Below are 27,159 nucleotides of genomic sequence, written 5' to 3' on the forward strand. Positions count from 1 at the left end.
TCACTTATCTCAGGACCAACACTCACTGCACTTTACTTTCTCTGGGGAGCTTTTGATTTGAGTATTTTTCTAACCACGTGACTTTGAGAAAGTGTTTGTCAGTGAAATGTTTTGATCTTTGAAAGAACATTAATGAATTAGTTTGAGATGCACATTTTTAAAACACAGGATATCCTCAAAGTACTAGCTGGTTTTTTTTTTAAAGACTAAATTTTAACGAGTATACTTTGCAAAAGTCATCATAAATTAAAAGTAGCCCTGTGGTTAAATAGATTTGTATTTTATTAACTGAATTGTGTGCTCATGGTAAAGCAAAGGCAGTTGGTGGCAGTTGTACAAACCGTGGCAGTGCCTGACAGGTGAGTCAGGAGTTGCTGGCTTTTCCGCTTCTGTTTCATGAGAGAAATGTAACAAATTCCTAAAACTGTTCTGTGCAGAATTCTGTGTGCTTCTCAGTCAGTGGATCGTACTGGAATACAGGGTAGCAAAACTAACACAGGTAGCAGCAGTTACGGTAACAGAGCAATTCCAGCCCCTCGCTCCCGGCTGGAGTCCTCTGGTTCTGACCCCGCTCAGCTCTGGGCTTTTCAGCACTTTGTGAGCAGGCAGAGCTCACCAGCTGGCCATGCTCCTGCTTTCCAAGGGGGTCTCCCTCGGGGTCCCTGCGTGTCCCCAGGGCGACACGAGCAGCACAGGCACAGCAGCACAGGGCACTGCTCCGCACAGGTTGGGAGCAGCATCTGTCCCTGCATTCTTTTCCGCCTTTTTTTGTGGCTGCTTGTGCACCAGTGATGTCTGTAGTGAATCAACTGCCACTTGTCTGTCTGATAAATGGAAGTGGATTGAGAAACTCCTGAAATAGGGACAAAGGGAATGTGGTGGGCAGATCCCATCACAATGACACTGGAGCAGGAGAGAAAGATATCCATAACTCATCCTACAGATAATGGTGCACTTTAAGATGTACTAAAATTCATAAAGATTCAGCAATTGGAATGTGAGCGTGTAGATGTGTAAAGGTGATGTCTGAGCCCAGTGGAGCCACATTGCTCCACAGCTTCTGAAGGGTGAGTGACTCCACTCCAGTGTTTGTTTTGCCAGCTGCTCTGAGGAGAACAGGAGGGAAACGAACACAGCAATGCAAACAGTAAATGAAAGTGCTTTTATCAGACTGGAGATGGAGATAACTCAAAAATGTCAATGGGAAGGAGAAATAAAAAGCAAAATGATCCTGGCAAAGTAAGGGGTGTTTGGTACACACCAGTTGTAACCGTGCAGTTGGGGTGAGCACTGAAGGCCGGAATGAGGCAGAGCTGAGGATGATTTGCCACTTCTCCTTGGCACCTGGGTTCTGTGTAAAGGCACCACCCACGCTAAGGGTCAGTAGCTAAAGGTGTTTTGATTCAAGTGCGGATAGAAATGGATCAAACCCTGGTGCCAAGGGTTCAACGGCAATACGGTGCTGAGTCCCTGGTGCTCATGCTGGAGCAGGGGCAGGGTGTGAAGTATCTGCTGGGACTCTGCTCCACGTGGAGCAGAGCCCTCTCATCCTCACTCCTGCCCTGTGCGGTGAAGGTGGCCATGGGGGGACAGGGACAATGGTGGTGGCCACAGGGACACCGGGCTCGTGTGGTGGCCACAGGGCGACAGGACGTGCTGCCGGCACGGGGTTGTGTGCTGGGGAGCTGGGGCAGCGCCCTGCCAGCAGTGGCAGCTGAAGTCACTTGTTGGAAAGTCTGTAAACTCCAGCTACAGCTGCACTTGTCAGGGGCTGTAAGGGAAGTGTAATCAGCCACAGAGATTAATTTGCATCTCAATTAGGAAAGAGTCAGGAGGAAGCACAGGGTCTGTTGCTGGAAGGTTGTGGAAGAAATCTCATCAGGCACAAAAGGCTCCCGACTCGGTGCTCCAGTGAGCGGAGGACAATATCCGAGTCCGGTTTCCATGGGGACCAGGACCGCAGAGCCGCGGGAGCATCTCGCTGCGCCACAATCGCTTGGTCATGATGACACAAATTCCACTGTCCTACCCAAATACAGTTTTCTGTTGGAAATCTCTTTGAAAATGAAGAAGGTAACTATGGCAGACCACATCAGACTTTTTCTGATCTATTTTTTATGTTTATGTAGCTGTTTCTGTTTTAAGGAATTCATTAGGGCAAGAGAAATATTCATTCAAAAATAATTAACTGTATTTAAACTTCAGTTTAAAGCCGTTCTGGCTGCAGGTTCTTTGTGTCCATCAAATGGCACGTGATGGCCCTGCGCGGGAGCCAGCCCAGGGTGGTGCAGGCACAGCTCAGTTGTCTTTGGAACAGTGAAAGCCCCCTGTGTCTGTAGCTGCTGCAGTGCTGCCATGGATGAGTGTCCATCAGTGTACGTTCAAAATTCCCGTGTTATTCCTCCTTGGTGCCGTGGAGCACTGAGGCTGAGCGGCTGCAGCCCCTGCTAATTGTGGCTCTTGCCATCCTTGAGTAACTGCTGAGCGTGAGGCAGTGTGTGCTCCAGCAGCCTCTCCAGGCTGCTTTTCTAGGCAGGAACTGTGACTTTAAATACGCCTGTGATTTACGGAAATCATGAGCAATAAGGTGACTTAAATTTTATAAGAACACGAAATAGTAATACTAAAATTGCTGTATAAAAAGGTAGATATCTCTGCAGGGTTTTGAGAGCATTCGAGCTTCCTTTTTATGTACTGGGGAAAGGAAGGAACAACTACTCACAAACAAAAAATTATATATCAAAACTAAGCGAGGGTCTGTTCAGGATCCAGAAATGCTGAATATTTCACAAACTGGTTGGAGTGGTGCTGTAAGGCTGCATCTCCAAGCTCTCTTGCAGCTTGTATGGAATGAGCTGTGTGCTGGACAGGGGCTTCGAACGCTTGTGTGATCTGGAGTGCATTGCCCTAAGCTGCAGAAGAACATGTCTCTGGGAGCTGAGCTTGTCTGTACAGATAAATACTGGGGGGAGTCAGGGTTTGGATTGAAGTATAGTGGGTCTGATGGACAGCTGCTGTCTGAGCTGACAGTTTCTGAGCTCAGGAGCTGGTAAACCTTCAAATACAAAAGTGCAACTAGTTTGGCAGGTGTCAGGCACTTTGGTTGGCCCATAATTTAATGCTTGTATCCAAAAAGACTGTGGGATTTGGAGATAGTGATGTCTGAGCAAAAAGCTCCCTTAGAATAATGCCCAGGGTGTTATTTCTATTATCTTACCGCTCTGGGTTTTTTTCCTCCACCAGTGCAGATAACTCTTGTACTCCCAGTCCTGCCTGGTCTCAGTAACTGAATTTGAAGGGAATTAGGAACAAATCCCAACCTGTCTGAAGTGTTACCTCAGCCTTGACCAGCTCTTTGTATGCTGCCTCGGGGAGGGTGGAACATGTCCCATGTGCCAGCACCAGTGGGCTTCTTCCCTGCATTCTTTGGGGATTCCTGGTGGTCTTTGAACTATTTCCTTTGCAATTAAAGCTACATATGTCTTCCTGTGAATGAGTAAATAGGGAGTTAGTTCCTGTTGGAGTTTATTAACACACTGAGTATAAAATTATTTCTGTAAACAATTCCACTTTTAGGATAAATTGCTTTGGTCTTATGGATAGAAAAGGGGTTTGATCTCATTCTGCCTGTTGATTTCTGCATGTTTTTTGTACTCTTCTCCAACACCTTGACTAGAGCACAGTGCTCCCCCCTCCAGGGGAGGAAGAAGTAGCTGATGGGGTAGGCATGGAGACCTGTGGCTGTCAGCCACAGCCCCTGCTGTTGAAACTGTCCACTTCAGGTGCTGTGCAGGTGTTCCTGGCAATAAAATCCTCACAGATCTGTGACATCAGCTGTGCCACTTCTGCCTTTTCAATTAATATAAATAGAATTATAGAGGGGCTGACCGAAAACCACCGTGGCAGTTTGTGGCCTGGTTTCTGGAGTTGTTCACATTACATGTTGTTCATTCAAAGAGAAAGCCTGAAGGTAAAGTTTGAATTTCTTTTTCAGTTTCTCATGTTTAGAGCACTTTGCTGTGACATAACACATCTGTGTGTCCAGCACTGGAGCTGTCTGTGCACTGGAACAAGCACAAACGAGCAGTGGGGATGAGAACACTTTACGGAATATCTGAGCACTGGATGTCACCATTTCCCTGCTCACAGTTTGCAATCCTGCTTGTGGGCCAGAGGAAAACATGGCCCTTACACTGGAGAAGTAATTTGATACATGAGTAACTTACCGTTTTTTCCACTGTAGTGACCGTGGTGTGCCTGCTGGCCTGTGCCAGCTAGCAGCTCAGTGGGCAAAGCCAAAACTCCATCTAAACATGGAACACAAAAAGATATTCATAACATTAATTCATTTCAGTGCATCCAGATACTGACATACTAATATGTAGTAGATGTGTTAATACCTGGAATTGAGAAGATTAAGCAAAGAACATCAGTTTCAAATTCTTAATTAAATCCTTTTCTTGGTTTAAGCCAATTTCTGATTAACCTCATATAGAGTGCCTGATCTGCTTACCTGCTTTATCTGGAAAAGAAAGGAGTTTGCTATGATGGACTTAATTGTGTGAATGCCTGTCAAATGTTCTGGAGTTGCATGTGGTGTCAGATACATTTTGCGTCCCTTTCAAAGTGTGTTTTGTGGCGCTGGCCTTCAGAATTCTGCTGTGGGTACAAGGGGGTGTTTGCACCAGGAAAATGAGATGGAAACCCCGTTACTCCTTTTAGAGAGGGTTCACAATTTGTTCCCTTATTTCATCCCGAGAAGTTATGCCCTCCAGCTGTATCGATGCTGTTAGAAATTGCTATGAAATTCTAAAGCACGTGTCACGGGAGCTGTGACAATTTATGTGACATGGCATCTGACAGTTTCTGCCGAGTGCTCGGCTCTGGCTCCCAGGAGTGTCTGTCCGCGGTCAGCCCTGTGCCAGCGTGGCTGCGCAGAGCAGCAGGTCCCTCGGTGCCCGTGGGGAGGGTCCCGCTCCGGCCGGAGCCGAGGGAGGCCGAGGAGCGCGGCAGGGGCTGCGTGGGCAGTGCCGAGCTCCCGCCGGAGCCGATCGATGGCCGGGCTGCCTGTCTGCGCCGCCGCCTCCCTCCTCGCAGCCAGAACCTTCTCCAGGCAGCGATCGATGCCTCTAATCTGCTCCAGCCTGTAATAAGTCATGCGAGGCAAAGCTTTTAGGTGGCATTACATGGGATTGTGGAGGCGGCTCCTCAGCTCTCATTCACAGAGCTCTTCATGGACTCGCAGAGAATCTACTTGCATCCCGCCGGTGCATATCTAAAGAGTATAAAATGCTTCTGCAGGTCTGAGCTCCACATGCTGCTGTGGTGTGTGGGCACAATGGGATCAAATTTCTCTGTTTTCTATTTCATGTCCATCCCTGTCCCTGCTCACGGTCCCTTGTTAGACACAGGGCTTGTTCCCACACTGCTGGAGTGGCAGGAAGGCAGCAGGGGGAGGTTTGCATGTTAACAGTGCAGTTTATTTTCCTGCTCTAACATGAGGCCATCGCTATTCTTCCCCATGGCTGGAAGCTGTGAAAATCGCAGAAGGTCGTTGAGAAAGTCCCGGGCTGATTTTGTCGCAGAGTTGTAGCCGGCACTGCCTGCTGCCCCTCCTGACAGTGCGGTTTGGTCGGTGTAATCCTGCTCTGCCAAAGCGCTTCCCGGCAGGCTGGGCTGGAAGGAGGCTCTGCCTCCCAGTTAGCCTGTGGGGCACACGGTGAGTCAGCGTGGGACAGGGCTTTGTTTGTCCATAGTAAGCATTCCTTTCACAGGGAGGTGTGAACTCAAGCTCCCCTCTCTTCAAGTGAGGTACACAGAGGTGCAAACACCTGTCCCTTGGTGCTTAATGATTTGTCTCGGGTTAGACAAAGAACCTCCAACTTGTGTTTCACGGGAGGCTCTTGTTCTTTGGTTCTTTGACAGAAGCAAAATTTGGGTTACTACCAAGTACTTCTTTCCATCTTGTTGTGGTTTTTGGTGGTTTGCTGATTATTTTTTTTTCACTTATACACCAGGAGAGTCAAAGGGGTTCGTATTCTATGTATTTTCAAAGTAAGTTTTGGTGATTTTGCTGTTCCACCCCTGTTAACTTTGAAGGGATTTTTCTTTCGGAAACCTGAGTCTGAACTCCCAGGACTTCCTGGGGTTACTTTTGTTTGTTTGTTCTGTCACGAGCAGGTCGCTAAAAGCACCAGCGAGCTGCGGTTTCCCTGCGCGGGCCGTGAGCGAGGCCGTGCTGTCGGAGGGCTGTCGCCGGCCCGAGGTGCCGGTTGTACCGGCGGTGCGGGGCCGGGGAGCGGCGGGGGCGCGGGCCGAGCCCTCGCAGGGCCGGGCGGGCCCCGGGGTCGCTCCCCTCGGCGCGGGGCTTTGTGCGGCCCGGCCGCCTCATTAGCATGCTGGCCGGGCGAGCCGTGCTCCGCTGGCTTACCAGCTGTTCCTGCTGCTCCCGACAATGTCCGGCGTGCCGGGATGGGCGCGCTCCTGCCCCGCCGCCGCGCGCAGACAGCCTTTCCACTGGGGATGCCCACGTGGCCGCCCGGCAGCAGCGGCACCGCGAGCGGAGCCGGCCCTCGCATGGCATATGGTGTCTGGATTCATACAAGATGCAAAACTATTCTGCCGCTAATGCACAATGACTCATAGCATTGCTAATTTTTCCAACAAAAGCCCACTTCCACACCCACACTTTTAACCCCTCAGGCTAAAAAGCCTCTTCTTTAGTTTCAAAGCCTTGGAAATGTAAGGAGGTGGCTTCTGGATCAATATCTGAAACCCTATATTTATTTAAAGCATATGCACGCTCTAACGCTTATTTTAAATTTCAGTGAAAGCCAGTTTGCAAATCGCTGCCCTAACATGCAGTAGTTTTTTTTGTTCCACAGTGGATTCATTGTCAAATGCTGGGAATTTTAAATTTTTTGATAATCAACATATTAAAAAAATAGTCAGAAGTCGCCATAGATAGTGAAAAGTTGTTTTCATCTAAGAGAGAATCCAACATTGTAGCTGGTGAATCTTCAAGGATTATATATTCCAGCACAAGTTCCCAAGCCGCTTGGTGTAAGCAGCTTGTAATATTTGGGGGTCTTTGCTATTTACTGGCTCTTTGGGGAGAATAATAATGCACTTTTCAACTAGAGGGAGCTACTGGTATCCCTAATACTGATTCTTAACCTTCCAGTCTAATTCCTTTGTGCAGAACGTACGGCGATCGTTTCGACGTTTTAATAAAATTAAGTTAAATTACCCTGAGTAATTTAGATTAAAAGGATGCGTCTTAATTCTTACAGTGTAATCATCAAATTAAACTGCGAAATTCAGGGAAAACTAAAGCACATCCTGGCTGCGTGGCACACGGGGGCTCGGCATGAATGTGGAATTATATAGGTCATGAAAAGGCTCGTTAGGAGGGAGTGAAAAGCCGCGGCTCGCGCACCGCTGTTCCGAGACAAAAAGCAGAAGGGAGGCAGGAGCACAGGGCAGGAGCGGGCGCGCGGCGGGATCTCCCGCTCCCTCCGGCGCAACAAAGGAACAAAGGGACCTGCGGGCGAGGATGGAGGTGGCCGAGCTCGGCGCTCGGTCTCCCCGGGAGCCACTTGTTACGGGTCCCCCACGGGCAGTGCTGCAGCAGGTGAAGGCTCCTGCAGGGAGGGATTTAAGAAGGCCTGGCTTTGGAAGGTCTTTCCTAGGGGGTGGTTTGAGGGCTCCTGTGGGGATGGTGATTCCACACCAGCCTGCGGTGGAGTTCCCAGTGGGTCTGGTGGGATGCGCCATGTGCTCACCAGGGTGCTGACCTTGGAAACGGCGGTTTCCATCCAGCAAGGCCATTCCTGTGTCCCCAGAACCACGTGTTTGCCTCTCTGTGGTGGTGGGAAGGTGCGAGGGGTGCAGAGAGCAGATGCCCACGTGGGCATTTCCACGGGCACATCCCCAGTGCTCCGGGACCGGCACTAGTACAAACGAGCAATCGCCAGTACAGGTTTCCACCACTGTCCAACTTCTCTTCTCTTTTGAAGAAACCCTGACTTGAGTGTATGGTGTCCATGAGCCACACGTGTTGCAATTGTGTGATTAAAAGTTAAGGAGTAGCTTTTTAAACAGGAAAAATGTTTTTAGATTTAGCTTTGAATTTTCTCAGTGACTTAGTTTCTCTCTTTTTGAAAATGAGCAGCTGAACTGGGTGTTGGCCATGCTTTGAGGAGGTGACCCAGAACACCACCTGAGTCCCCTCCAGCCTGACACGTTCTGTGCAGCTGATACTAAGAAAAGGAGGCCCAGGGTTTTTTGTGCCTATTATATAAAACCTAGTTTGATGGGCAACACCATAACCTTACATCGTTCTTTAGAGAGGAAAGGCTTCCCCTCTGCCTGCGCTTGAAAACTTTGAAAGCCATCCTGTTATTGGGGATATAAACATGATGACAGCATGAGAGAGGAACAGGTGAAAGCTACTTTTTGTAGCAGGTTTACTGGCTGGCATGTTGAATTTGTGTTTTTTCTTTCCTCAGCATCATACTTCTGTGTGTATTTCCCAGTACGATTAACTGCAGGGTTCTGGTGTATAAACAGGAGCAGATGGCTTTTAATGATTTCTTAAATCTAACGCTTAGTAACAATCTAGTGCGTGTACATTATTTTCTGTTTGACAAAATCCCAGGTAATTTGCTGAGTTTTAATACTTCTCTGAATTGGCCTGGCCCAGGTTTCTTTGAAAAACTGTAACTTCTGCTGAACATCTGGCTTTATGGCCCCTCTTTGGGCTCATCCACCTTGCTCATTTTCACCTGTGTGACAGGTGGATGATCTAACACCTTGCTGGCCTGCAGTTTGTTGGCTTCCTTAAATAAAACAGGCTTTCCCCTGCCCACCTCTCGGCTGGGCAGGGCAGTGTTGTTCAGGCAGCAGTTATTCAACTTAAATCTTAGTGATAGCTGTGTGACAAGCTCGGGGTTAGCTCAGCTTCTCAGTGCTGCGAAGTCTTGACACCAAAAATGTGTCATGAAAGTGAATTCATTACAACTTAAGCTCAAGCTCAGAGGCCCTTTGCTTTTCACGTGTTCCTGAAAGCTCTTACCTGAACTTGTGCTGTCCCTGTGACCCTGTGATTACCTTTCTGGTATTGAAAGGGGACTTCTAAGGGCTGTGCCTGTCAGAGTGACACTGTTGAGGCCACACAAGTGTGGCCATGTGGGGAGGGTGACAGGAGCACAGGGCTGTTACTGTGGGGAACGAGCCCTGAGGCTGATGCTCAGAGACTCCACATATGATAAGAGAACAGGGCCCTGTACTAGGAATTTCTGTCTCCATCTCAGCACCTTCCTTTGCCCGCTGCCAGCCTCCATTGCAGCTGGGAGATTCGGGGTCTGAAAGCACCGTTTCTCACAGGCAGCTCCAGTGGTAAGAAATAGAAGTGGCTGGAATTATTTTTTTGTCCTCAATTTTTAAATAAAACACCATGTTATTGGAAGTTTTTGGAGTTGTAGGAGTAGCAGTTACACCCACACATACCAGTCTGAGTAACTGTGCTCTACACCCTGGGAGGGGTGACCCAGCCCTGGGCTGTCTGGGGAACAGTGCAGCCCTCCTCGTTAACTGCCTGCGTTGTCAGGAGAGAGGGATTCTTCCAATCCAGAAGAACTGTTTTAACTCAGAAACCTTTTCTTTCTAGGCTTTTGCAGAGCCTGTTGGGTTTTGTGCTCCTGTGTTTTATGACTTGTTGCCATGATAATTTAGCTCATCTTACAGGTTTCTCTAATTGTGATTGATGTCTAATCATTCATTTTATTGAACCTCATTAAGGTCTGCGAACCTCTGTCCCAACTTACAGTAATTAGAGCCCAGATAGCCATTCCATCTGTTCCCAAGCACTGGTTAATTAATGAACTTTTAACGTGTTCTTTGCCTTGTAAAAGCCCTCGGTATTCTCAAGTTGCTGAATAGGATTTGCATGCCAGCATTTCCGTTTGTTTTAAATGCCACAGCAACGTGCAGTTTGGAATCCCAAAAGTCAACACACAAAGTCCTGGGATCTCAGAGAGCAAAGTGGAGAGATTTTACTTTCTGTTCCCACTTCGCACATCAGTTACAGTATCTGTAAAACTGGGGTTTGCAAACAAACGGCTCACATGGACTTCAGTGTTCTTTAGTGCCCTAAACAACAGGTTTGGATCTTCCCTTGTAGCACTAAAGAAAATATACAGAGACTGGTAAACAAAATGTTTCATTTTTCATGTTAGCACTCGCTAGAAAAAAACCGTGAGAAACATGATACCTGCAGACACACGTTTCCCTCCCCTTGTATTTCATCCTTTTGTTACATTTTGAGCACCAGGCCTGAGGCAGCTTTGTTAGTTTTTTATAGTGTTCACTATAAGGAGAGTTTAGGATGGAGTGGAATCCTGGTGCTGCTGGAGATGTCAGAGAGACTATTGTAGGAATGGTCCAGAATTGGGAGAAAACAGCACGGCCCAGAAAATAGCAGGTACTCAGTGCTTCTCTGCTTCACCTCTCTGTGTTCTGGCTGTGCAGTAACATGCTGAGTCAGTGATTTATGTACAGTGAATAAATCGTTGCATTTTTTAAAATGACAGCCAATTTCTGTTCCCTGAGCAGAGGGGAGAGGCAATATTTCCAGTGCTGGGAGTTTTAAGAAAAAGTCTTTTTGGTTTTTTTTTGCTTTGCTGCATTTGTGATCTGCTGCTGTTTTTTCAGACAGCACAGTGGTGTAGGGCTGTGGCTGTGCTTTGCCTCATTTGGATTGATCTGTGTTTACCTTCAATATTCAGGACAAGAATTAAGTCATACTACTCAACTCCCTCAAAATCCCTTTCAGCATCCAAAGGCCGACCATCTGTCCGGTCCAGCCATTCTTTCCTCCCCCAGTAAGCATTTTAGCCAGTGCTTTGAGCAAGGCTGTATCCTGGAAAAGCAAAATATAAAGAGAAATAAAAGTCCTGGGCCTGGGGCTGTGTTTAGCAACACAACCCTCTAAACTGCAGGCGGTGTTTGTGAAATGAGTGTAGGGAGCCCCTGGTTTTGTGGTACCTTCAGCGTGCTGGGCTGTAGCAGGGTGGGTGTCCAAGGCACAGGCAAATTTCCCTATGGCAAGATTTCCAAAACAGCTATCTTTAATTCTTTTTCCAGTATTTCCATATGCCAACCTGTCCTCTCACCACTGATCCCACACTTCAAACAGTCCATTTGGAAAATCCACATGTGCTCTTGCTGCTCCTTCTTGAGACTGAAGTGCTTTAACTTTCAGGTCACTGACATCTGCGAGAAAAATGGGATTTTTCTCAGTCTTCCTGGGAATAAGCATGTTCTGTTGGGACCATGGTGGTTTGTGCACAGTGTCAGGTGTGTGAGGCTCAGCTGTGGTGCCTCCGCTCCTCCACTGCTGATGTTCTGCAAGTCCAAGCCTGGGATCTCTGAAGTTTTCCGAGATGTCGTTCCCCTGGCTGGGATTGAGTTATAACCAAAGGAATTGGACTTTTTTTTAGGAACAGATCCATTCAGCGTGTGCATTTACTAAAAGCTTGTTTATAACATCATGCCATTCCGTTAAAGCTGATAGTTAGGGAGATGCAATTCTGTTTACATGAAGAAAACCGGGATGTCATTCCTGGGCAGTCCCTCTCCTGCTCTCCACAAGCATTTGGACTCAACAGTTTGACATGTTGTCAGCAGAAAAAACATGCAGACAGTCCTGGGGAGATTTGAGCAGCAAACAGGGCGTTCTGGTGAGGAATGAGCAGAGGGATCTCCTGCCCCTCTCCTTTGGTGGGATTGTGCTGTTGGCCTTGCTCTGGTTTTCTGGAGGTGCTTCTCCCTGCTGTGCTGAGCAGAGAGCTGTCCCCAGCTTCTCCAGGCTGATGGATGTGAGTCTTCCCCAGTGCCAGGAGATTTACAGGCAGAAATCTCTGCCTTTCTGCAGCAGAATGAGCACTTTAGAATAGTAGTTGAATTTAGGGTAATAGATGCTGTATACATATTTTAGGAATATTTTCTTTTAATGCTCCAAGTGTGGGTCCCATTCCACCCTTAGTTAGCTAAATGGAAGTACTAATTAAGTGAATTACACTTAAGGCTGTTCTCTGATAGGTAACTGATTTTAAAGAATAGACATTTACATTAAGATTTTAATGTTGCCTGTATTTTGTTTAATACTAACTTCTTTTTATTTTTAGATTAAAATATTTTTAGCAGTTTTTCTGTATGTTGCCTGTAAAATGTGTTTGATGTTATTTGGGTTTATTAGGAGAGATAAGAAGGATGTTGTTCTGTCAGTTTTTAAATATTATTGCATGTTAATCCATATTTTAAAAGTTCAAAGTCTGTGCTAGCTCCTGCTCCTCTGTTCTTGTTGCTGTTGGTACAGACATCCTCATATGGAGCATTCCCATTTGTGTGAAAAATAGAATTCAGCTCAGGCCATGCATAGATTGTCAGAAAGATTAAAGTGTGCATCGTGCTATTTTTCTTCTTTCAGAAAGGGGCCTTTGATGTGCTAATGTTCACTTTCTCTCTTTTCATTCCGAAGTGCTGGGCATTGTTTGGAGCTGCAGAACAGTATCTGCTTCAGAGAGGCAGATTCAAACAGCCAGGAGCCCAACCTTGCACGAGGTAGCAGCGTGTGCAGTGCTATTAATGGCGTTACAGAGGGGAATCGAGAGCAGTGTGCCTGAGCAGGGAGCCCCCACGGCAGAGCCAGGGCAGTTACTGCAAAGAGATGTTGCAAAAAAGCCAAATATTTCATTCCAGATACCCCCTTGCACGTGCCGGTGTTCCTGCTGTTACACCGAGTCACACGTGGGTCCAAACCAGAACGCTTGGCAGTGCAAGAGGTGCTGTAGGCTCTGAAATCACTCCCAAAAACAAGGCTGTCATGTATTTCCAGTGTTAATTAGCAAGTGAAATTATTTGGATGGGCTCATCTTGTGTTGCAGCAGGCGTTTTCCAGCTAATGATAAAATTTTGCAGGCTGCTCACAGGACTGACTCAAGCTCACATAGCAGAAACCTGATGTGGGTCATGACACAGTTTACAACTGCTTGTACTTATGCCAAAGACACATGTTCTCCTTTTGTTATTGACTGGGAGGAAACAGTTTCCTGAGTTCCTCGGGAAGGTAAATGTGGGAAGTGTCAGTGTGTAACTGGACAGGAGCGACTGCAGTGCTGGTTCTGTTCTGCAGAAGACAGAATAGTTGAAATTTTAAATTTGGGTGAAATTTGGCAGGTGATTTTTGAGAAAGTTAAACTTAGACTTAACCTGGAAGAAAACTTGAATACAAGAAAACCTGACAGCAGCCTGACAACACACAGCCTCCCTGCTGTGTAGCTTCTTCCCGGGGTTGCTGTCCCTGCATGTTCTTCTCTGCTTCCACCAGCTTTAATGCTTCATTAAAAATTCATCTTCTGCTCCCCCCCTTTCTCTTTGGGATCCCCATCATCTCCATATGTATCTGAAATGACTCAGCAGTAAAGATGTCAAAGAACTTCAGAAGTTAAGCTTAAAGCAGCAGTGTGAACAATAAGGAAAGGATGTGTTTCAGCAGGACCCGAGAACAAGGCGGCAGCTTCCCGGGTCTGTGCTCAGGGAGGGTCTGTGAGGCGGCTGTGCCACCTGGGCACTGGCCATGTGCCCTGAGCAGCCGGACCCCCAGGCCCCAGGGACTGAGCTCGTGGCACACACGCCTCGTTAGGGTCCCTTCTGTGATCTGTAGAGCGGGTGCTGCGAGGCACGTGCCGGGGAAGGGTCGGCCCGTGCGGTGATTTGTGGTCACTGTGACAAAGGAGCGTCTCTGTGCTGGCTGGAGAATGAGATGTGTCAGAAGGGCCTGGCAGGAAGCAGATGGAAAGGGCTGTGCAGAGCAGAGTGGCGCTGGGCTGTCGCTGGGGGCTCCCAGGCAGGTTTTTGATAGCCTTGGAGAAAGGGACCGGAGCGGCACAGTTGTCACCAGTTGCCATCCACCTCTCCTGCCTGCTCTGGCTCGCAGGGGTGGGTGGCTCTGCTGCATGATTTCCACCCCCATCACAGCTGTCTCTGCAGCAGCACCGGCTCACTGGTTTGCCTTCTCCAGTCAGATTAATTGTCCGTTTGAACGAGGTGATCTCCTGGCGGTGGAGGCGTGTGCTCCATAACCCACACACCTGGGTGATGGGCAGCAGTGCAGAGCCTTTGCTGTGCCCCCTGGCTGGCACAGCAGAACTGCTCCCTGGCACTCTTCACCAGTGTATCTGTGTGACCCCAATCCTCTGAGCACACCTGGGGGATCTCGCCACAGGCACAGGTCATTGCACCTCCTGCCCCGTGACGTGCAGCTTGCAGGGCCCAGCCCCAGCCTGTTTCTGCTCCTGCAGAGCACTTCAGTGGCTTTTAATCTGCCAACACAGACCAAATGTCCTGAGCTGGAAAGGACTCCAGTGGCACCTCACCTGTTCTTTGGAATCACCTTAGTGGCTTGTCAAAGCCCTTCACATTATTTCTATGACATTTCTTCCTATGGGCAGGAGTTTTCCTTTTGTGCTATCTTGGGGCATTTTCAGCACTTCTGGTCCCATTCCCTGCATTATTACCTGTATGCAATAGCCTGGTATGTGATTGGGTCTCATTCTCACTCCTTTTTAAGCTGGCTTGAACCTGGCTGGTCCTGGGTGTTAGAGCTGGCTGTCAGCTCGGGGGTGCAGCCAGCTGAGCATCCTCCCTCGTACTCTCTCCATCTCCACCATCATTTCTCCTGTGCTCAGATTTAGAACTCGATTATTTAATAGTGTATCGTACAGCTCAGGCAGGAACTCCCCTTTCGCCTTATAACTAAATGTGGTGATAAGACTCCATGGCCACCTTGAGTTACTTGAAGCCTATGGGGAAATATTTTCAGAAACAGCAGAACATTTAGAACGGTACTGGAATCATTGCATTAACTTGCCTTTTTGTGAAGGAGTCACATTTTTAGTTTTGCCCCCCCCCAGTTGATAAGTTAAAAAAAACAGATTTCATAAATCATGCACCAGAATTTTAATTTACTCCTTTGGGGAAACAGGGCACCATCACATCATGGGCACTGGCTGAGCTGTGCCAGGAAAATGGAATCTGGTTCCCCTACTGGGAGGTCACTTCCAGGGAAAAAAAATGTTATTTTAAATGCTGACTTAATCATCTGCTGCTGGGGCTCAGACCGTCCCGGCGCGGCCGCGTCCCGGCCGGTGGGTGCGCCGCTGTACCTGTGCGGGCTGCCTGCTGCACAGAGCATTCTCATTTAAGGGATTTTAGGCAACATTATTCAGAGATCAACAAAAGGCATTCTGTGTTATATGAATAAAAGATTTCCCCTGGATCCTTGTTAACCCTACAATGCCGAGCCAGTGTAATTGAAGCGCAGCCACCTGGCAGGGAGCTCCCGTCAGCTGCCGGCAGGGCCGGGCCGAGCAGTGCCAGGTGTTGCTGTGCTGTGCTGTGCTGTGCTGTGCTGTGCTGTGCTGTGCTGTGCTGTGCTGGCTCATGGGCACCCAGGCAGGGACAGCACCGGGGAATCCAGCAGGGCACAGGTAGGGCATGGAAAGGGGTGGTGGAAATGGAGCCCCCGCCAAGCTCCTGCTGCCTCCAGGGCTCAGTCAGTCCTGGGGAGCTCTTAGTCCATGTGTGGTGTCTGTCACCCAGAGCCCCATGCTGAGTCCCTGCTTTGGAATATTCTCAGCGGTTACAAATATGTCAGATAAAAATTTTAAAACACCCTCCTCTTTATTTTGATTTTAATTTAAAGGTGGGACTTCCCTGTTGATATCTTGCTGGGTTTTTTCTGATTTGTTCTTCCTAGCCTGTCTTGCTACAGCAACAAGTACATTTAGTGTTAAGCATCTTGCAAATGGTGTCATTCATAATGGATGTGATAATAAGCCCCAGTTACCTGTCCTTGATTGTAATAAATGTAAATTACCAAGTATAATAGACCTGAAACTGAACCATTTAGTGTTAGACCCAGAAATAATGAAAATATCTGTCATAAACAAGAAGGGGCAAAATTATTTCATGTAATTATATTTTGTTCTGCTTGTAGCTGCCAGATCATCGTACTCTTATCAAACTGACAGGGAAGGTTTGATAACATTTAGTAGGTGAAAAAATATGATTTTTCTGTTAACTAGAGAGTGAGAGTTTGAAGAAGTCCATCGGTTATACCCAAAGCACAGAGGTGCCCCTTTCTGAGGTGTCACTGGCTGTGATTGGATTAGAACTAAATGAATTGAGCTCTTTTTTGGGGGGAACAAATCCATTCAGCATGTGCATTTATATTCCATATAATTCCAGGAATTCCTGTGTCCATGTGCAGTTCCATGCGGCCAGTCAATATTTGTAAACACTTCAAACTGCTTCAGAGATTATAAACTTCGTAAAAATTGTAGTTTCAGAGCAATTAAGCTTTCCAGGGATTTACATTTGGAAAGCATTTAATTTTGAAGACCTGGGAGCATCATTGTCGAATATCAAGAAATGCAAACCTCTTTGTGTGAGCAATACACGAGTGTGATGTTCTGTAAGTGGTGGAGGAGAGCATTTCTTACCTCCCATGGTTCTTTTACTCCTTCCTCTAACAGCGTGTGTAAGTCGGTTCAGCAGACACATTGCTGCTCATTGTGGGCAGAGATCGATTCAAAACTAACCAAATTACAGTTTTTCTTTGATTTTATTTAAAATCAGGAAAGGCAGTTCCTTTTGTCCGTGTTTGTGTGGATGACAACAGTCTCCTGACTCCTCCTTGGCATCTGTGCCCCACTTGTAGCATGGCGCTCAGAAACTGAGAACAGGGGCTTTTCCCAGCGTGTCTGTAGAGACCAAAATGTGAGCTGGTTTGTGAGTCTGCAGCTGCCAGCCCGTCCTCCCCACCCCGAAAGTCCTGGGTGCAGGTGTGCACCTAAGGGTGACTCTGCCCTGTTCAGCACAGATTTTTGAGGCAACATTGTCATGACCCGTTCTGTCGTTCTCCATTGAATTATGAGTATGTCGTGACCTTTCCCTGCCTCTGGGTGTTTAATTTCCGAAGCTGAGAATTACATAGGCTGGCACCTTCAATTTCTGAAAGGTTTGGAGCATGGGTATGGGAGATTCCCAGCTGAGCATCCGCCTGGATGCTGCTGTGCTGGAGCTCGCCCTGTTCCTGGTCTCAAGGTGCCCTGTGTAGCACTGGGCTGAGGAGCAGAGCTCGGGTGGCATGGGAATTTTTTTGGTGACAGTTCTGACTTTAGGTGAATGTCTGTGTGTTGGGGAAATGGGTTGGCGATAAGTGTAGGAACGTTGACTGTACTGAGAAGGGTAAACACATGCTGCAAAAGTGAGTGAGTTAACAGGGGTTCAGCCACTCAATCACTCTTTTCTCTGAAGAATGAGAATTACAAGCACCGACTGCCCTGTGCAAGCAGGCCTGGCTGTTTCTCCACAGAGTTTTTGGGAGGCTGTCAGTGCAGTACAGCATCTCTCTCCATGAAAGGCCCCTGTGCAGTGCCTTGGGAGTGACTGTGCTGGGGAGGGGCATCGATTCTCAGTCCTGCACCCGGCTCTGTATTCACTGGTCTTCACTGCTGCTAGTGCAGGGTCCAGGTTTTCAAAACTTTTCCAGGTATGCCTGGTAAAGGCTGTCAGTAATTTCACTCTCCCTCCCGAAGGGTGCTGAGGGTGACATTTAATGATGCTGAAAATCCCTCTGCTGCTGCTCACAAACAGAAACTTGCTAGAATACAGTTCTGATGGAAAAATGCTCAAGCTTTCAAAAGAAGCCCCTTCCTTGTAACACACAGGCTGGAACAAAAGAGAATAAAAGTAAAATTGCTGGTATGTGTTAACGACAGTAACCCAAGGACACTACATTATCCCTGGGTGTACAAGCAGCCTATTTCAAGGAACTGGCAGGCATAAGGAAATGACAAATAATTGAACCTTGCTACCTTGCCCTTTTTCTAAGATGTCCAGAAGTAACAGCTCATTAGTGGAATTACTGAAATAGGTGCATTTTGTGAGTGTTTGAATAAAATTAAGACTGGGACAAGGCAAGGGAAGCATTGCTCGGTAACACATGACCTTTCCTACAGTTATTTATCCTCTGATGCTCACCCCGTTTGTGAACAAGGCAGATAATTGCAGAACACGAGCTCAGCAGCTGTACAGACACTGATAACACGGGACAGCACGGTGCTGGAATGATCCCTGCAAATGGGACCCAGGGATTTGTCTCTCCTGTGAGCCCTGCACAGCCAGGGCCCTGCAGGACAGCAGCTCCCTTTCACAGGCAAAGGCAGGATGTGCCCAGGCTCTGCTCCTGATGAGGGTCTTGGGAAGGGCCATCCCTGCCTGCAGCACATCTTCTCAACCCTCTGCTCTCTGCGCCTCTCCCACCCGTCTTCAGTTTTTCTGTCTCCAGGTTATTTCCCTGGGTGAAAAAGTACTTTGCTGGAGGAGACAGAGGGAGGATAACTCACCCCAGTACCCTCAGAACAGAGGACCTCCTCCTCAGTATCTCTCTGTATCTTATCTCTCTGCTGTGGGGCACTGGGAAGGTGACTTTCAATTAGACCTGGGCAACTCCTGTCCTTTTATCTCAAGACTGAGTAGGGAACTGCATGGATACTTCTAGAGGAAACATATATGGGGGGAATCATGCCCTGCTGATTTGCTGGCCAAAAGCTTGTGCCACTGATGGCACAACAGCTCTTGCAGTGCAGAACTGTTTCGGAAGTAGCTTCTCAGTGGTTAGATCTTTATGTGCCCCGTGGAGTTAGTAGTCAGGGCTCCTGCTGCTCTAACTGGTAACAGGCTATTATGTCATCATGGTAATCAGTTGAAATATTTTCATCAAAGCCTTATCAGTGCAGTGATAAGCACGGAGTGCAGTGGCTGATTGGACCTTGGATGGGCAGAGTTGTGCCATGCAAAACATACGGTGCCATGTTTTAGGCACAGCTCTGTGTGGCCGTTTGTCACCACTGCAGTGCACAAGGAACACGCTGAACAAGAACAAAGTTAATAGAGGGCAGGAGGGGCAGTTCCAGCTTTTTTATTCTCTGTACAAACAGGACTGCCCGGGAGGAGAGCATGGCAGGTACTCAGTGGTACAGTAAGGAAGCTCTGGGCAGGGCTGAGCCCGAGTGCCATTAGGGTACAGAGCTGTGTGGGAGCAGGGAGGTGACGCTGTCCCCTCGCCCCTGCTGCGGAACGGTTGCTCTGTAACGGTACGTGTGTCTGCTCCCGGGGGCTTCCCGCCAGCAGGAGCACGAGGAAATTAAGATGAAAGCTTGTTTTCTGCCTTATTCATAATAAATGCAAAACTCTCCCCTGAAGCACTTGGCATGACTAATGTGCCACATATTCTTGATATCCCAGAGCGGCAGGCGAGTGCTTCTGCCAGACGGGTGCTCGCAGCACACCTTGGGCCACGTGCTGCCGAACGGCGTCGGGAGCCAAGAGCCGGCGCCGGTGCGGGGCTCCACACAGACAGCGTGAGCTGGAGCCTTTTGCCTCAGGGCACCTTCTGTATGGCTTTGCTCTTACACTGCTTGATTTCCACAGAGATGCTTTGAAACCGTGTGAAACGTGTTTCTGTTGTTGTTGTGTCGCACTTTCCTCTTTAAAGCAATTAATGGCGACTGTCTGCGAGGGGACCAGTGCGCTGCGCCCGTGTGCTTTGTGGGATCTGCAGCCCATCTCCATCAGTCAACACTGAGGTTCTTTTGTAATGCTGTGCAGAGACCCAGGCCCTGCTGCGGGGAGGGAGGTGGCAGAGCTCCAGGCACGGTGCTGCGCCACAAACGAGGAACCCGTACCTGTCGTTTTCAGGGAGAGCTGTGTCTCTTGCACACCAGAGTGTCCTGGGCTCCAGCCATCCCCCTCAAGCCCCCCAGCACAGAGGGCTGCCTGTCTGTGTGATTCTGCTTGGAGAGGTGGCAGAACAGCAGAAAATTCTGCCATGGAGAGGATGAGCTCTTGGTTTTGGCAGGAGAGGATCATCTGCGTGTTTTGGATAAGGAGGAGGAACAGCAGCCCTGGCACAGGCCGGCCCTGCTCCGCTGAGGGAGCGCGTGGAGCCCTGGCTCCGCCGGCTGCAGCACGGACAGATGGCCGTGGCGGGGGCTGCAGAGGGGGCCCGGCGCCCACAGACCCGCCGGTGGCACAGCCTCGGCTCACGCGTGTCTCACGTGTTACATGGGCCCTTTTAAGATATGCATCACTGCAAAGTTTGCATCTCAGATGCCTTGGTTTATAAAAAGCACATAAGTCTGCGGTTGCTGACAGGTAAAATTTAATTGCACCTGTTCAATGAAGGATACATGTTACTAAAATTCCCCCAAAAGTTCTCAGTGAAATTCATGCGGCAGTGACGGTCACTAGACCGTAAACGATGGTGAGCCCAATCAAGCAGATTGAGTTTCGTACTGAAGTTGCCTTGCACCACATTTTAAAAGCACAGTAACTCCATCCTATGCAGAGCTGGGGAGGACAATTAGGTGCAGAAAGGTCATCTGCCAACACATCTCTGTTAACCTCAGTTTTATGGTCCCGGCTTTATTCTGCTTTGGTAAGTCCCAAACATTTATGTTCTCGTTTGTTTTCCGCACTGCTGTCACAGTGTCAGCAGCAAACCCCTTTTTGTGGAACCATCTTTGGTCCCTGTGATACAAGTCAGGAGGAAACTGAAATAGGTGTTTCTTGACTGAACAGTAAGTTCAAAGATTTTCTACAAGTCTCTCTAGTTGGATGGAAGAAGGATTTGGCATGTGGACATGTAGACAGCCTTGATGTCTGATGGGCTGGAAAGAGCTGTCTACCTCTATACTTTCAGCTTCTCCACTGGCCAGATGCCCTGAAAGCCCTTCTCCGGGTGGGATGCACATCACAGATGGGAGTTGCAGTAGGTCCATGCCAGCAGTCCGCATTAACAGCCTCAGCAGTCCCTCAGGAGCCGGAGGAACAGGCGTTGGAGCGTGTGCTCTCTGTGCACCCCAACGAGTGGGTGCCAGTCCTGGGACTGGTGCCCCGTGGCGTTGGCACGAACCACAGGCCGTGGAGAGCAGCCAGTCAGTTCTCCCCTTGCCTGTCCACAAGCCCACAAACACTTTCCTCTTTTATTTCTGCATCAGCAGAATGCACCGTTGTTTCTATATGTTGGTGAGAGTATATGAATGCTGCCAAAATGTTTTTATTTTCAAGTAAGATGAAAATGGAGAAGGACTTGCTGGCCATTGCCATCGGCAGGGATGGGGCCCTGAGAGTTTTACTTGAGGTCAGCACAGAGTTATGGTTCATAAGTAAAAGTTTTACATTTTCAGGATCTGCTATTGACAAATAATCACTTTCTCTATTCCCTGTTTGTAAACAGGCAGTTAGTTGTGGTTTAATGTCCTGTGTGTGCAGAGAAGGAAACGTTGGCCAAATCCTGACCCCAGGATGGTTCAGATCACCCGCAGGACCCAGATGACAAGAACTTTGAAGGGTTTTCAAAGTCTTTACAATTTAAACCGTGTGTCTGAAACTGGCTCTGTGCTGTAGAGGTTAAATGTGTAGGGGTGATGCTGGTAGGTGAGAGCCGAGTGCTGGCTGGTACCTGCCTCTCCAGTGAATTTACAAATTTCTGCCTTTTGCCTCCTTTTGCATTCTCCATCTGGAAGGTCCTGTGTGTTTCACCACAGAACTTTGCAGGTCATCCTGCTGCTGCAATGAGGTGTTGTGGTTTATTGAAAATAGGTAATGTTCACATTTTAATGTGTTGGAGTTTTTTTCCAAACAGCTTTCATTGCGTGGTTGAAATGTTAAAATAATTGATATACTGATAAAATACTTCTAAAAGCTCATAATATTCAAATGCTGAGATTTCATTGCTCTATTCAAATAGGAGGTAAATTCCTGCTCTCCACAGTTTTATATATGTTCATGATCAATAAGTCCCACCTTGTCATAGCTCTCAATGTTATTATTTCATATGAAATGAAAAAACCTTGTTTGTGCCTGTTTTAAACATTTTGCCCTGGAGTTTTGCCTTGGCAGAAGCAAAATGTAAAATAATGCAGCCGTGGAGGGGTGGGTCAAATTGCCGTACATATTAAAATGGAGCTTTTGATCAGCTCCTTCAAGGGGCTGGTATGACTCCATTTATCTGAAGATCTCAGGGGACGCTCCAAACCTCCAGATAACTGGGGGCTTAGTTAATCAGGGCTGCCAGCTGTCCAGCTTTTCGCCAGGGTAGGGTTCAAGATCACAGCCCATCCTCTGCAGCCCCAGCAGCGGATTTGTGTCCCTGCAGCCCTCGAGCCCTGAGGCTTCTCTAGGAAAGGTGCACTTGGGCCTCCCTCATGGTCCTGCTGAGCCCAGAGCACTGCCCTGAGCTGGGATGGGGGTTTGCAGGTCTGTGGGTTGCATTTTTAAACCAGCAGTTTGTGTGGCACTCCATCTAAATGCAGCTTAGTGTTCAGGGCACCTGCCCAAAGCTCGCAGGAGCCGGGACACAAAGTCCAGGTTAGGGAGAGTCAGTTGTAAGGTGTGTAAGTCAGGGACATTTCGGGGCCAGCTCGTAGGCTGGAGGCGCACAGCACGTTTATGTGGTGCAGCTCTGACAGAAGTATGGCTCCAGGGATTATTGGGATGGACACGTTCCTGCTGAGGGACAAACAGGAAACTTCTTGAGGTTTTTTTTAACAGGATGGAGGTGTTTTTCAGAGGGTTCTTTACAGCTCGTTCATGTACATTCTTAAACTTCAGTAAAATTTTAGTTGGCTTTTTATTTTAGTGAATCCCAGCTTTTCTCCCCAGTCTGTGAATGTACTGAAACAGAGATGGCAGGGAGTTTAGTTTCATTTTCCTGCAGTCACTCAATTCTTTTTTGATTAAGCTGTAAGTAAAAATGAGCACGGGCATCTTGCTCACTGCCCTCATGGTGGGAGCTGCCGTGCTGCCTCCTGCTCCAGGGAGCCGGCCAGGGATACAGGGAGCACAGAGCCGAGGCAGGGCTGGGGAGTGGAGCTAGTGTGTGCAGCACTCGGCCTCCCCAGGACCCCCTGCTTTTGGCTTTTTAATCTGCAAGGGGGGCGCTGAATTGGGATCCTCCTCGCGTGCCTCTAGAGCCGCTGTGGATCTGCAGGGCTCTCCGGACCTTGGCATCAGCATGGCACACAGTGTGTTGTTCCTCAGCTGCCTCTCCTGGAGCTGCCCAGCTGTTTGGCCCAGGGGTTTTTCCCAGTCTTTTGTGTGGCGAGGGGCACCGTCCAGCTCATCAATAGGCATTTTCAGGGTGCAGAGCAAAGCCGGTCGGCGTGTCCTCGCTGTGTTTTTCCGTGTAGCACTTACCGAGGCGGCACAGCCTGCGGTGTGCCCGCGGTGGCCGCGTGTGCTGATGTGTGCGATGTGCGCGGCCGTTCATTACCCAGCAGGGCATTGTCAGGCAGAGCATGAAAAGCCTTTGCCGTCCCCCCGCCTGGTTTGCAGCGGCCCACGCGCAGCCCCGGCCGTGAATCGAGAGCTGCCGGCCGGCCCGCAGGCTCAGGTGGTCGTCAGCCCCCGGTGTCGCCGAGCCCTTTCAGCAATTTGTCACGCCTGGGTCTGCTCCCGCTGCGCCAGCACGTGCCAGCTCCGTGTCGGAGGGGCTGTGGGCCAGACGGCCGCGCAGCCCCCGCGTCCCGCTGTTCCCGGCCGGCGCTCGCCCGGCCCGCTCCGCACGGCCCTGGCAACAGCCGAGCGCCGAGGAATCAGCATCTCCATAATGAGAAGTGAATGGCATCCGTCAGTCCCTTTAGAATAGGGCCCAGGCGTGTGCCTCCTCTCCGAGCAAGTTTGGCAGCCTATTCATTAACAAGAGTCATCAGGAGTTCAGCCCATAATGGGGAGGCAGCCCCGCACGCCGCGGGCTGGCGCTGGCGCTGTCAGGAATGTGTTCTCCCGGGCTTCGGGGAAGGGAGGAAAACTGAGCAAATAACGCTGTCAGCAGGTGCAAACGCTGAAATGCTGGCTATTGATTTTCTTTCTCCAGGCTTCCACGGGAAGTTTGTAAGAAGATTTATCACATATCAATCGTCCTCTGCAAGCGTTAAAAGCAAAATTCTTCTTTTCTTTCTCTTTCTTTTGTTGCCACCACGCCTGCAGGAACTTGCATGCAATGAAGACGTGCTTTGCTTATTCCCCTCAAGGTCGACACTAGACCATCGTCTCCTGGCTCTAAGCACTGCTTTACTCTGATTTTTTTTTTTAATACTGTTTCAGAGTGGTTTTGTTAATGTACTGCAAGTTACAAATGGCACTTCAATATTAATTAGTAATGCTTTTCAATTCTAAATACCCTCACCTGCATTCTGTTGTCACTGGTGTTATTCTCCTGCTCCTAATTTCTAAATTCAGCTTGGCCTTTGCTCCCACTGAACAGCCTTGCAGAGCTCGAGTGCATTTCCCCGTAACAGAAGCACAATGAGGCACTGAAAACTTTTGTTTTCACTGAGGAAACGGAGAATGAGATGTCATCCTGGCTCCTGCGAGCCCTAATTCATAAAGTCATACGTGAGGCTCTCCAGCCCATTGTAGATTTGTCCCAAGCGTTATCCTGTTATTGGAAGTGTATGATTCACCTTCTGAGCAGACAGAAGCTGCACACAAAAGGGGAAGATTTGCTTTCTCCGCTGTGAAAGGCTGCCGCAAGCAGGGGTCCTATTAAGACAGCTGGAAAGTTGCTTCAGCTTGTTACGCTTGTAAGTTTTATTGGTGACTGGTTTTTGATTACACATTTGAATGCTGTGTGTTCCAGGTTGCCGAGTTTTAATTAAAAGGCAATAGTCTCCATGTTAGCTCGCTTTGTTGTCTGCATTATGCAGGCCATAATGCATGCAAGTTGTGGGCTGGGTTTGTCCAGTGTCCATCGTTTCTTTGGGATACATAGGGTTGCACCTTCCAGCACCTGCCCTAAATACAATTGTCATGCTTTCAGAATTGTGTTTATTGTGGTTAATTTCTTTTGAGAAGTCCAGTGATCAAATGAATGTGGGGGGTTGATCCCCTCTGTCCCATAGCTTGTTTCTCCAATCTAGTCACTTTTCTAGTCATTGGAACAGGAATATTGTGTGCCAGGGCTTCCCATAGTGCCACAGCCCGTCTGTGACGGTGGGTTCTGGTTTGGAAAGCTGCGGTCTGGGGGTTTGCTCCTGCCCTCGGCAGCTCCCGAGTCGCTGTTTCTGAGTCATGAAGCTCAGAGGTGTTACCCTGAATTTCCAGCCCTGAAGGGTGTCCTCTCCTCACTGCTCCCGTTCAGAACTGCTGGGCAGTTCTGGTCCCCCCGTTCCCTACCCATTGCAGCCTGGTCAGCGTGGATGTGGGGCTGAGGGGCTGGTGCTCAGGGACGCCGTGGGACAGCCTTCGGCTCTGCACACACGTTTCCTTAACGGGGCCACCGCAGCTACGAGGAGAGAGCTCTGTACCTCGAAGCCATCATCCAGAACCACAAAGAGGTGATGACGTTTGAGGATTTTGCCGCTCAGGTCTTTTCTCCCTCTCCCAGCTACTCCCTCGGTGGAACTGGTGAGTCTCTGCACGTTATTCTTCTCTGTAGCCCCAAGAAGCACTTGAGCAGCAGATGTACACCTGTTTTTTGTAGATAAATGCTTGCAAATTTAAGAAGACCATTCTTCCCCTGAATCAACTAATGAATATCAAAAGGAATGATGACATTCATTTTAATTTGTTTTGCATCAGAGCTATTCAGTCTGCTCCTTTCTTCAGCTATCCTGTTAACCCCCGACTCCGGCGAGGTTAATGAACTTTCTTGCAGTGATGGGCTCCAGCTCATTCAGGACTCCGGGTTCTTGCTGAGCTGGGAATATGTTGTTCAAAAGCGAGGTCTGAATTGGGGCTCACTTATCAAAAATAGTTCCTCGCAGGGGAAGCTGCTGCTAATGCTAAATGGGGATTATGCTGCTGAGCTACCAGGGTCAGGGATTAATGCACAAGAAACGCAGGAACGGGGTGCTGTTAGGGAATCACAGCGGCGGGCGGGATGCGGGCGCGTCCCTTCAATGCAGACAAGCACACTGCAGGCTGCCCTCCAGCACCTGGCCTGGAGCCTCTTTGGGGGCTTTAATGGATGTGTGGATATATGTGTGTGTGGGGGGGTGTATACACACACATCAGTGCTCATCATTCATCATCCCTCCTGAGAGGTGACAACGCAGTGCCAAACTCCGGGCATTTATTCCTCGTGTGCCCTGTGGAGATTTAGGTTAGTGTGTGGTCAGTGAGGTACGAATCGCTGCCTGGCTGGTTCATTGAGTTTAAGTGAACCTCTTCTGAAAGGGATCTTTTGCTCTGAAATGCAGATTTCTAGTGCCCTCAAGATGTGTTTTTTCCAGCCTCCAGAAAGTATCTCGTCACCGTGTGCTGGACTCTCTAACAAAGATTCCTTAATCCATTGTTGACACTCATAGGGTGACACAGGCACTTTCTAATCATTCCCTGCTTCTCTTTTGGATTGCTGAATAGATTATTTCCAACTTGTACAAACGTTGCGGGACATCTGCTCTATTTCTCTTTAGCCCGACTTGTTAGCAGATATCTTCCATCTAAACGAAACATTGAAGGAAGAAATTAAATTTGCTAGAATAAATCACTTAGGAATAAAACCAGCCGTGCAGCATTGTCTAGCGTTCCTGGCTCCGGTCCTGGCGCGCTCGGAGCTTTGTGAGGAGATAAGAGGGCTGTGCGGGCCGGGCAGTGGTGGCCAGGAGCAGCAGGCAGAAGGCTTTGGAGATAAGCGCTGGCAGGAGGGGAGGGAGCCGGGGCCATTTACATAATCGCGCCTCTGCGTCCTGGAGAGGCGTCAGGGAACACGGGATGGATCTATTGATCTCTGCTGAACTGGAATACTAAACAACGCTAGGAAAGCTTATAACTTAAAGCTTTGATTAATGTTTCCTACATTAAAAAGTAGAACAGCTGTGCATTAAATTCTTTTATACACTCTGCCAAAAGTCTGAGACAAAAAAATGGCCCGTTTCAATAGGAGCGCAGCGCGTGCCCAGGGTTGGTTGTTAGCACTTGAATCGTTTATCTGTTGACATATCAGCAAATAGAAACGTAGATATATTGATCTATTTTAAATGTTTTGCTCTGTGCATAACTGTGTCTCATTTTCATGTTTTTTAG

The 27,159-nt window shown here is 48.6% G+C and overlaps 1 protein-coding gene across 6 annotated transcripts in view; it reads left to right on the forward strand.

Moving 5' to 3' along the window:
* The window catches only part of RALGAPA2 (Ral GTPase activating protein catalytic subunit alpha 2), a 97,300-nt gene that overhangs the window by 59,470 nt on the left and 10,671 nt on the right, over positions 1 to 27,159 (forward strand). For all 6 annotated transcript variants that reach the window (XM_039385781.1, XM_039385782.1, XM_027724199.2 and 3 more), the window contains one exon: positions 25,418 to 25,539. In XM_039385781.1, the coding sequence (XP_039241715.1) occupies positions 25,418 to 25,539 (122 nt within the window). The remainder of the gene's footprint in view (positions 1 to 25,417; positions 25,540 to 27,159) is intronic.

The sequence above is a fragment of the Pipra filicauda genome, unplaced genomic scaffold, assembly GCF_003945595.2.
Source record: "Pipra filicauda isolate LSUMZ 115617 unplaced genomic scaffold, ASM394559v2 scaffold435_size564288_pilon, whole genome shotgun sequence".
In the NCBI taxonomy this organism is placed as follows: Eukaryota; Metazoa; Chordata; class Aves; order Passeriformes; family Pipridae; genus Pipra; species Pipra filicauda.